The sequence below is a fragment of the Triticum aestivum genome, chromosome 1A (genome assembly GCF_018294505.1).
Source record: "Triticum aestivum cultivar Chinese Spring chromosome 1A, IWGSC CS RefSeq v2.1, whole genome shotgun sequence".
In the NCBI taxonomy this organism is placed as follows: Eukaryota; Viridiplantae; Streptophyta; class Magnoliopsida; order Poales; family Poaceae; genus Triticum; species Triticum aestivum.
Genome location: NC_057794.1, coordinates 3,438,875 through 3,450,441, shown reverse-complemented (window position 1 = coordinate 3,450,441; position 11,567 = coordinate 3,438,875). Strand labels below are relative to the sequence as shown.

Below are 11,567 nucleotides of genomic sequence, written 5' to 3'. Positions count from 1 at the left end.
GGCTTGATTGCGGTTACTATACCTGATTAATTGAACATTAAACCAAACGCGCCTAAAATTACTGTTAATTGCATGAGTAAATAAATGTCTCCTTATTAATTGCATTAATGGCTTGATTTTCAAATTGATTCGGTGCTTGATTTGGCGTGAAAAAAAATCTTATGTAAACAAACTTAATTAATAACACACGTAATTAATTGACTATATTTAATTACAATAATGGTTTGATTTTCATATTGATTTAGTGTGATTTTTTATTTAAACAAACTAAATTAATTGCACGCGTAAATTAATTGTCTGCCTATTAATTGCATTAATGACTTGATTTTCAAATGGATTCAGTGCTCGATTTGGCGTGAAAAAACTTTATATAAACAAACTTAATTAATACCACATGTAATTAATTGACTGCCTATTAGTTACATTAATGGTTTGATTTTCAAATTGATTTAGTGTGATTTTTTACTTAAATAGACTAAATTAATTACGCGCGTAAATTAATTGTCTCCCTATTAATTGCATTAATGGCTTGATTTCCAAATGGATTTGGAGGGTGCTTGGATCCAAAAGACTTATTTTAGTGTGACTAAAAATAGTCTTTTTAAGAGGCTAAAGTTCCAAGCACCCCTAACTAAACAGGGACTAAAACTAGTCTTGAGACTAAAAAATTTTAGTCAGGGTACCCCTACTAAAATGTGGATTAGTCCTCTCTCTCTTCATTTAACTCATCTCCTTTAACACAGGCGAGTTCTGGATTGTAGGGTTTGGAGGATAATAAATGCTCATTAACTTGATTTTAGTCTCTTTATTTTTTGGATCCAAGCATGGATAAGGCTACCAATTTTAGTCCCACTACTTTTAGTCATGGGACTAAAACGTATCCAAGCACTCTCTCAGTGCTCGATTTGGCGTGAAAAAATTTCTTATGTAAACAAGCTTAATTAATAACACACGTAATTAATTGACTGCATTTAATCTCTACTCCTAATGGAGCAGTTGGTGAATAGTCTGCGCGGTTTATTTTCGCCATCCTCCCATCTCCGGTTTTTTTTCGTCATCCTCCCACCCCACCCCATCCCACGCAGCCACCCAAAAAACCCGCGCCCAACAAAAAAAACTTCATCGACCATATAAAAATAAATCGCAATCAATCAAGTGTTGATGATCAGATTAGTTACCATATAAAAAATAAATCGCAAGCAATCAAATATTGATGGGATATTTCCTTATATTGATGGGATATTTCCTTATATTGATGTGATTTTCCCTTTCTTATCATCAATCATCTCTACTGCCTAAAAAATGTGTAGCTTTTCTTTTCCTGCCAACCCATCAGATTAGTTACCATATAAAAATAAATCGCAATCAATCAAGTATTGATGATCAGATTAGTTACCATATAAAAAATAAATCACAATCAATCAAATATTGATGGGATATTTCCTTATATTGATGTGATTTTGCCTTTCTTATCATCAATCATCTCTACTGCCTACAAAATGTGTAGCTTTCCTTTTCCTGCCAACCCATCAGATTAGTTACCATATAAAAAATAAATCGCAATCAATCAAGTATTGATGATCAGACTAGTTACCATATAAAAAATAAATCGCAATCAATCAAATATTGATGGGATATTTCCTTATATTGATGTGATTTTCCCTTTCTTATCATCAATCATCTCTACTGCCTAAAAAATGCGTAGTTTTCCTTTTCCTGCCAACCGACCGCGTCCCGTCTCCCTACATCTGCCCTCGTTGCTCTGCCTCCCGCACGAAAAAAGCCCTCTCGTTTGACCTTCCCCAAACCCCGCACGATGGAAAAACCAAGCCGCCTGCTTCCCCTCCTCTCGACCGCTCCATACGTCTAGATCGCGGCCCCATCCCCATCCTCCTCTCACGTCACGACGGCCGATGGACTGCCGCCACCACCCTCCTACTCTCTCACCGCCGCCGTCCTCCCGCTCGCTCGCCGCCGCCGTCGTCACCAATCCCGGCGAAGGCGCCGTTGCTGCTATGTCGCCTCCTTTCCCCATCCAAGCCCGACCATGGCAATGGCGCCCTCTCATGTGTCCCGCGGTGAGGTTTGGGGAGGCGCGACCACAATCCAGTAGGGATCGCAACGCGGACCCGTCCGCTGGGATGGGTGTTGCCTCCATTGCGAATGGGATCGAAGGGAGGGACTACTTCGTCGTCAAGGTCGGCGAGGCAGCGGCCGATTGGGAGCCCGGTTGTGAACATGGGAGTTCGTCCCCATGGAGGCGGCGGCCGTGGAGATTGGATGTGAAGCAACCCCACTTGCCGGTGGTGGAGGCTTGCCGTCCATGTGATCCTTTCTTCTCCCGGTATCCCCATTCCTTGCCTCCCATTACAAAAGCGAGCATAAATGAGAGCAGGGGCTGATTTTCATCACTTCATTTCTCATATTTTTAGTACTTTTTTGAGATTATACAAGATGCTCCCGATCTGTTTTGTCAAATTACTTGGATCGTCTTATGGAATTGACAGCCATCGTATTTTCACCTCATGTTATTTCTTAACCCTTGTCCCACTAGGCATCCACTACATGTTTGGTAATGACGTGATGTTGAGGCGGCTAGGAGAAGCGGGAGAGGGGGAGAGAGAGGGAGAGTGTGTGTGTGTGAGGATTTGATGGTAAAAAATGTCGCCAATGTTGTAATATTGAACTTTTTAAGTTAATGTGGCCTCGTTGCAACACACGGGCGTTCTTCTAGTTACAATAATGGTTTGATTTTCAAATTGATTTAGTGTGATTTTTTTACTTAAACAAACTAAATTACTTCCACCCGTAAATTAATTGTCTCCCTATTAATTGCATTAACGGTTTGTTTTTCCAAATTGATTTGGTTTCTCGGTTGTGGGAGGAGTGGCGGAATGGTTTCTTTTTCTTTTGTGATTGTCTTTTGTAAAAAAAAAGTAAAATCAGTGAGAGAGCATGGTGGAATGTGGGACGGAGAAAGCCAAACGGAAATCATTATATCAGACTACCAGCTTTCCCTTTAGGAGTAGAGTTCAAAGCTGCCCAAACGGGCTGAGCCGGCTAATCGTGCTGACCATGTGCTAATCAGCCGATCATGTTGGCCCGCGTGCTCAGCCTAGCAGCCCAAGCACAGCCCAGGGCGTGCCGCGCACGGCCCATCTAGCCCGTGTCGTGTCTGGCCTGTGGGGCCGTGTGAGCGTGCTCGCGGGCCGGCCTGGTTGACCCGGCACGTTTGGCAGAGGATAACATGATTTTGAGCCTGTCACACTGCAGGAGGAAAAAAAACAGTGCTCGTACTCCTAAAAATGCTGACGTGGACATATGTGCAGGCTGGCCCGCACCCTGCTCTGGGCGCAGAAGTGCCCCTCGGTGGCCACCGTAATTACAAGAAAACTGCCACCGAGTGATATACCCTGCCCCCCTGAGAAAATCCGTCTCCCCCACCCCACCCCACCCGCATCTCATTCCCCACCGAGCGGCTAGGGTTTCCTCCCCCCGCCGCCCGCCGCCGGCCGGAGCCCGCCCCGCCCGTCCCCGCATCTCTCCGTCCCTCCCACCGCCCGTCCCCGCCAGATCCCCCACCTCGCCGCCAGCAAACCTCGTCCGCCAACCTCGCTGTCGGCTGAGATAAGCACCCCCCCTCCAGTCGGCAGACGCTCTCCACTCGCGCGCCTCCATCCTCCCTTCCCCGACGGCAGCGCCAACCGCCTCCGCCTCCGCCGCCCAGCACCAGCCTCCTCCCCCGACGGCAAGGAAGAAGCAAAGGTGAGGATGGGAGCAGCGAATCCCCGCCGCCCGACCCCTTCCAATTCTCCGTGCCACGCGTTTAGATCCAGTTTCTGTACTCTGTCATGGGTAAGCCGGTAGAATTTCGCAAAGTAGCAGCGAGGAAGATGGGCTGTGTGGAGCAGTGGAGGGAACTACGTGCATTTGTTTGTGGTACGAGTCCAAAGGTTATATATGTATGCATGATGCTTGTTCATGAGCTAGACCGCGTTAGCGTAAGAAGCGACGATACAGACAAATTAAATTACGGCACGGGGGACATGGGGTAAGGCGTTTCCCAGAAACGGACATACGGCGACATGGGCAGTGTGTAGCAGCGAATCTCTGTCCCCAAAACCTTCCAACTCTCTGCCGTACCGTTTTTGTGCAAGGATCCGATTTATGTCATTTGATTTGCATCTTCATCATCAATCAAGCCATTAGAATTTTGCATGGTTGCAGGGATATGATAGTATATGTAGAGCAGAGGAGGAAACTACGCACATTTTCTATGATATATGACTCCAAAGGTTGTGTAAGTACGATGCTTGTTTATAGACGTAACTGCGTTGACCTAAGAAGTGACAATACAGAGGATACCTGGCACGGGGGACACAGGATAAGGTGTTCCAGTAACAGCCATGCGGCAACAATGGAAGTATACGTAGATAATTCAAAAGATATATCATGTAACGACAAAATTATAGTATCTTTGAGATGTGAGATCAAAGTACTGCCCGTTTGTTATCTCCTATGTCAAGCCTATTCAGTGGACCACTCAAAAGCATTGCTTTTTGGGCGTTGCTGGGCTGCTTCCTCTACCGTGTCCTGAACGTATCCGAGGCGTACTGCTGACATGTACCTATTTCTTTCTTTTTCTAAATTTGGAAAATGTGGGATACTCGGGGATATCATTACGCGCCCCTGGCAAATCCGGCGTGTTGCCGTATCCCACGTGCTTTGTAAGGGATATGGCAGACTTTGTTGTATCAGAGCTTTGTAGGCTTTAATGTGTTGTTCAAGTTGTCTGCCGGTAGGTTTTCTGTTTTTGTGTATGAGATAGTTCTTTACATTGATAGAATTTCTTAAGCATCAATGGTAGTTTTTTTAATATATATCAGGTACTTTTGCCTTTATTATATCTGTTATTAGTTAGTTTTAGTATATCAGGCAGTTTCCATTATTCCGATGTGTTAATTTGGGTCTGATTCTGGATTTGTGTCGCTTGAGCATACATGCAAATGAAAGGAAATGGTACAGCTTAAGCCCAGGTTCCTGTTTTTATCAAATTAGAAACATTGATTATGATAACTAGCTGCCACAACTTACTAAATCTGAACATGTTTCCTTTTATTTGCCTTTATGCTCGTGCGTCACAAATCAAGTGACAGGTCCAGCTTAGCACATCAAAACAAATGGCTCCATGCAGTAACTATGCAAAAGCCTTGCTGTAGTCCCAAACTACGCAACATATGCCCACATTTGGGCTTTCTTCCCATACTCGAGACTTCACCCTCGGCATACAAAAATGTGTTTTTGCATCACCTAACATTTAAACTTCTGCTTGACTCCTCCATACTCTAGGGGTTACTTCGAATTAAATTTTTACTAATCTAACTAGCTAAGAGACAATATTGATAGACTTTGCCTGAATATTTTGTTGATTTGCTGCTGCCCCGTTTGAGCCAGAGTTCGTTTATCAAGCTGAGATTCTGGAAAATCCTCGTGCCCTGATGGACATTCAACGTTAAAATCCTGGTGACATTTGAGTTTAACTCACACTAGTAAACATCTCTTGTGCTGACCTGATGGTAAGTTGCCAGTTTTAATGCCCAAGTGTTCATGGGTTTGAATCCAAGTTGCCCATCGATTTTGTGCTACCAATGTGTACCCAACAATGGTCATGGGTTTGAATCCTGGAAACAGCATCTTGCAGAAATGCAGGGAAAGGCTGCGTACAAAACACACAAAGTGGTCAGACCCTTCCCCGGACCTTGCGCGAGTGGGAGCTATGTGCACCAGGCTGCCCTTTTTTATTGTGTACGCAAAGCATGTTCAGAAGTTGCATGTAGGTCCCATCCCCAGGTAGTAATTTAGAGAATATTACTAATTGATAAATGTAGCATCAACTGATTGAACCCGCAATGGTCAACGCAAGGAGCAGGGCTCCAACTACCATGATGAAAGTGTTGCTCTGTTTTTCTGGTATGCCCTCAAGTTCTTGCTTGACTTGAGAGTTTGAATCTGATAATTTGTTTGAAACTATTTGGCAGTAAAATCTCTGGCCCCCTGTAATATTTTTGAAACTGTACCCAGAACCCTGGGTTGAACTGCCACAATACTTGTCCTTGCTGCTGCTTTGACATGAAGAAGCAGCAGCCAAACCACGCGCTGATGCTACCAATCTGGTGGTCTGTTCTGATCCAACAGGCCTAAGTACCTGCTACACTACAGTATGGGGAAATTGGGAGGCCAAATGAGCACAAATGTTCAGGCTGTATGGAGAGGCGGGATGTACCTGTGATTTGCTATTAAGAAATGGACAATGCAACACAACCTGATGTAGTATATGCAAGGAAGATATTGATTCATTGTCTGCAGAACCAGATCAGAGTGAAAACAATCGAAGCAACTTTGGCTTTCTTACCAACAAAATAAACTGGTTATGGCGATCTCTTTGTCATGCTAATCCAGTAAAGTGTAGGAGGAAAAGAGTTTGCTAAGGCAGCATGCTAGGTGGAAATTAGGAGTTTTCTTGAGTTTATATCTGAATGTATAATATCGTTAAGAGTGAGTTCCTAACCGTTTATTGTTGTTAATAATTTTGCAGCAACAAAGTTGCCTTGTTTCGTTTTCTGCTTGCATTGATTCCGTTGTAGTTGCAACTATTTACCTCGGGCAGAGTTACTCTGTTTGAATTCATTTTTGTAGTTGAAACTTTTGCCACTTTGCCAGTATAATCAATCGTACCCTTCGTAAGTACAGGGAAACTATTGGATTCCTGTGTTACACTGAAATCGGTTAGCAACTTAGCATACAAGCATGCTCTCTCACTCTCTGTTGGAGCAGAGCAGTTTGAATACAAATCTACTTGCTGGGAAAATTCCATTGATTAAATGTGTAATTAGTTTACTGCTAGATTTTGTTTTCTATGGTGTCTCAGATCGATTTGGTTCATGCAAAAACCAGAAGTTTCTTTTGCATGTAGTGCATGATAGAAATACATAATGTGCAAATTATATTCAATGAATGATTCTTTTATGTGATTTAGAGTTATTATCTGTGATATTTATGTCAGCTCTTGATTTAGTTACTAAAATTCATTACTCACGTCAGCATTTTTCATATACTTGTTTATGAGGATAGGGAACAGAACAGAGTCTTGCTGCAATATGGACCACCGACAAGGCAGGGATGACCATGTAAGTACATTGATCGCTTTCTTTCTTTTCTAAATTGCTGTCTATCATGTTTGTATATATGATGGGTGGTTAACATGCATAACATGGGTGCAGGAAGGGGTGCAAGTTGTTGGATTCGAAGTCCCATCATCACCAGACTCAAGCTACAGCAACCCTATTCCCGGAAACGAAGACGAAGCTCGAGAGCCCCCATTGGTTCCTCCTCACCTGCAGCACACACTGCTGAGCTTCCCGCCAAGCCATGACGACGGGAGCAGCCTCCCTCTGCCGCAGCCTGTGGTGCTCAACCACCTCTACATAGAGAAGGAGAACTCAAGATCTGTGGTCGCCCTGGGGATCACCCACCGGTTCAAGGCCAAGTATGTGACCGTCGTGCTCTACAAGCCGGTACAGAGGCGGTAGTGTGGCGGCAAACATCTCTGAGGGTTTCTTCCCATTGGGGTTGTGGCGACCTACCAAACCGGATGGAATGTGTCTGTTGTAGTCCTGGAGAAATAGAGATGCCCTTCATTTTCGATGATTTGGTCATGTACTTAATTGACTGTGACTGCTGGTCGTGATGATGAAGATGGTCGTCTAGTCTGATGTTTGTGCGTCTTTGGACTCAACTTGTTGGTGACAAATGTTGAACAGTGTGGTCTGTGTCCGAAACCCTCGTAGCGAATCGACGAGGCTTGATCATGAAATCGGACAATACCACCGTGAGTCGAGCTAATAAAAGTGAGTGTTTGGTCATGTTAAGAAACTGAGAATCTGTTTAGTTTATGCAGGCAGTGGTATGCTAGTTCAGATTGTAGTTTAAAAATTGGCGACGCTATCAAGTTGCTTTTGTTTGTACATCTTCAGTAAAATTGTGTTGTAGTCTAAAACTACATTCTAACTATTACAGATAGGACGAATTGGAGGTATTAGTAAAAAGCAGACAGTGGGCACATTTTTTGAAAGATTTGAATTTTGTACTTTCTTAAATTTCAAAATTCTGATTTTTTTTCCACATGTAAGTATACTTGTGCTCTGTGTGTGTGAAATTTCAGGAACGTTGTTGAAATAACTTCTTTACCTCCCGTAAAATCCTTTATGCCTGATTTCAGTACTAATAATAAATGGCTAAAAACATCCTATTCTATAATTAGCTTTTCGGGAAATTTCCAAACGAACAATTTCAACGAAATTTTTCAGTTTCTCATTTTATTCCCCGCTGCCAGGCTCAAACCAGAGACAGATCCAATTTCCGTTTTTCTAGAATAAAAAAAGGAAAAATTGGGTCTATGTTCAACGGAAAAAAAATTCTCAAGAGCAAAAGGGCTGACCACTACGTAGGAGCGCTGGAAGCCAAGCCGTCAAAAGGAAAGGCGAGCAGCCCTTATTGCAATAGCAAACGACCTACTTATAACCCTATTTATACCCTTTCTCGGGGACTTCAACGGGCCTTACAACTCCATCATGTGTCCAGTGCATCCCTTGCCGTTTTCCCCATCGGATGAAGTTGGACTCTAAGACGGATCAAGTTGGGCTATATATTATGGCAAGTTGACCCTACTTTCCAATTTCGTAGATAGAACAGTTCTAGTAGAAGGTTAACTCAGCCTTCCTAAGAGTACTAGCAAACAATGTGTGTTCGGTTTGCTATTTTCGAATCCGCGTATTTGTTTTTTCCATGTAAACCTGTATACTATAAAAGAATTGTCCTCAAGCGTGCGTACCCTTTCGCTCCTATTTTCAAGGACAACCAGTGCTAGGGTTTCTGATGCCTTCTGCCATGCACCTGCCGGCCTGCCTCATCTCATGTGGCCTTTGTTTGCAACTATTTTAGACAGTTTTTTTTTCAAATTTGTGGACATTTTGGAAATTCAAAACATTGTTTCAAATACGAGAATATTTTTCAAATTCATGAAAATCTCTTGAAATCCAGGAAGGTTTTTTAAAATTCTTGAACTTTTGTGAAATTCATTTTTTTTTAAATTCATGATTTTGATTTTTTAAAAAGAGAAAAGTATGTTTTTGGTTCCGGAAGTTCCCAAAAATTATAACCTTGGTACCTCAAGATTTTTTGGTAGACACTTGGTCCTTTAAGTCTCAAAACCGGATAAATTTCGTCCAAACAAGATTTTGACCATGTTGACCAAATTTGACCGATGAACAGTAAATTCCAAAAAATAGCAAATTATTTTAGAAAAATCTAAAATTTTGTGGCAACCAAGATGCTTGGGTGCTCTAGGTGCATGAAAATTTGTGTGGTGTTTCGACATTCAAGGAGCTTGCGACAGAATAAAACCAAATTTTGGCTCACAAAAAAAGCTAAAATTTGTTTTTTTGCTAGAAATCCTCACATGGTATTTAACCACAAAAATTTACACGCAGTTAGCGCACCCAAGCATCTTGGTGTCACAATTTTTTTGCTAATTAATTCATTGTTGATCAGTCAACATGGTCAAACCCGCTCAAACGTGGTCAACGTGCTCAAAATCTGGTTTTGGGCCAAAGTCGTCCAGTTTTGAGACTTGAAAGATGTCTACCCAAAAATGTTGAGGGAGCAAATCTATACTTTTGGAAAACTGAGGGACAAAAACATACTTTTCTCTTTTTAAAAACCCAAAATATTTTTTAGAGAAGAGAAAAAGCAAAAACAGAAATGAAAAACATGAAAAGAAAGAAAGAAAGAAATAGAAAACAATGAAAAAATAGAAGGAAAGAATGTTGACCAAAGGACGCTTGGGGTGGGGTTGGAGGCGTGTTCGGCACAATCGTTTATCGCTTGTAGGTTAAACTTTGAATCACCCACAAGTGGTGGAAGATTGGCCGACCCATTAGTTACCACAGTGAAGTGACTGTTGAACCACTGGGAAAGGTGCTGACCGGTAATGGCAACATTCTATATGGCTCCTGACTGGTTTTGGGAACCTTCTAGAAGGTTCACGGTCCATTTCCTTTTATTAGATTTTCTTTGTTTTTTGTTTCTTCTTTTTATTTCTTTTTGATTTATTTTCCTTTATTTTTGGTATTCATAAATAAAAAAAATAAAATCTTCAAATACTGTTAAAATTTCACAATTTGTTTGCTTTCTCAAAAATTCTTGGGAATTTCAAATAATTTTCAATTTTAAAAAAGTTCAGGTTTTCAAGAATGTTTAGAATTTCGGAAATTCTTCACAATTTAAAATTTTGTTCATGTTTTTTAGTTTTTGTTATAATTTATGGTTTTTTAAATCAATGAATATTTTTGAATTCTATTTTTAATCCATGAACATTTTTTATTTCGTGAATAATTTTCAAATTTGTGGAATATTTTTGAATTCACTTTTTTTGAATTTAGTAAACATATCAGAAAATGTTTGTGTTTTCAAAACTATTTCTGAATTTCAAGAAGTGTTTCCGTTTGTGTAGTTTGTTCATATATTAAAAGATGTTCGGGAACTTAAAAAAACTTCTCGTTTTGAAATAATTTATCAAAATTTGATAAAAACATCTCATTTTCAAGTTTTGTTAATTCAAAATAATATACGGTTTGAAATATTTTCAAAATTTTGAAAATTGCATGTTATTGGAATTCATGAACATTTTCTAAATTCCGAAACTATTTTAGAATCATGACTATCTAGAAATACCTCTATAGGAAACCAATGTTGAAAGAAAATCTACTTTCTAAATGCAAGCGGGCGAGCCAGGACATGAGCGAGCAGTCTTATCTCAATAATGGGCCGGCCCACCCATTCTAGCGATCAACTGAGGTTGTAGGCGATTGCTTGATACGTATCGAAAAGCGATACATATTAACGCCCATCCTCCTACTAGCGTGGGGACTAGAAGGTCTCGCTTGAAGCAAGACATAGCCATGACTATGTCTCCACTCCACCAAAATCAGCTCCACTTCACAAATCCATTTTGAAGTGGTTCCACCTAGGAGTTGCAGTTCCACCATGTACTTTATGTTTGGCTTCTAACTAGCCCCAGCTTCAACAATGCATTTTTTTATGGGAAAGGTCTATTTGGGGCTGTGTGATGTGGAGAAATAAAATGAAGGGGTATCCACTTATCAGTGGCAGTGGTGGGTAATTTTTCCCACTTCCATGAGGACTTCTCGGACTATGAGTTTTTGAAGCACCCCTCAAGAGTTTCACGGTAAATAGAAGTTATACCCCGAATTCTAGCTTTTGAAGCCATGGAGTTGAGTTTTAGAAAGCAAGCAGTCCCGAATGTGCCCTAACTTATTCTAGGGATTTGAGCTAAAAAGAATATAAACAAGATCAAATGGGTGTGTGAGTATTCATGAGCGGGTCCATGAGATGGGACGTAAATTTGATCACTCACTTTTTCTACCTCCATGATGCCGAATAAATTCTAAAGGTACGCATTCAACCATGAGGGGGCGGTGATTTTATTT

The 11,567-nt window shown here is 41.3% G+C and overlaps 1 protein-coding gene across 1 annotated transcript; it reads left to right on the top strand.

Moving 5' to 3' along the window:
- The first annotated feature begins 3,496 nt into the window (after positions 1-3,496).
- LOC123184181 (SNF1-related protein kinase regulatory subunit beta-3) lies at positions 3,497-7,922 on the top strand. Its single transcript, XM_044596348.1, has 3 exons — positions 3,497-3,765; positions 7,132-7,187; positions 7,281-7,922. Exons 2-3 carry the CDS (start codon positions 7,158-7,160, stop codon positions 7,587-7,589), a joined length of 339 nt encoding a protein of 112 aa, XP_044452283.1. The 5' UTR covers positions 3,497-3,765; positions 7,132-7,157; the 3' UTR covers positions 7,590-7,922.
- Positions 7,923-11,567: the final 3,645 nt, after the last annotated feature.

Bases quoted from the DNA above. Each gene is read 5' to 3' on its own strand.
- LOC123184181 (XM_044596348.1), top strand. From the start codon at position 7,158: ATGGACCACCGACAAGGCAGGGATGACCAT. The intron at 7,188-7,280 runs GTAAGTACATTG...ACATGGGTGCAG, and splicing joins GACAAGGCAGGGATGACCAT to GAAGGGGTGCAAGTTGTTGG.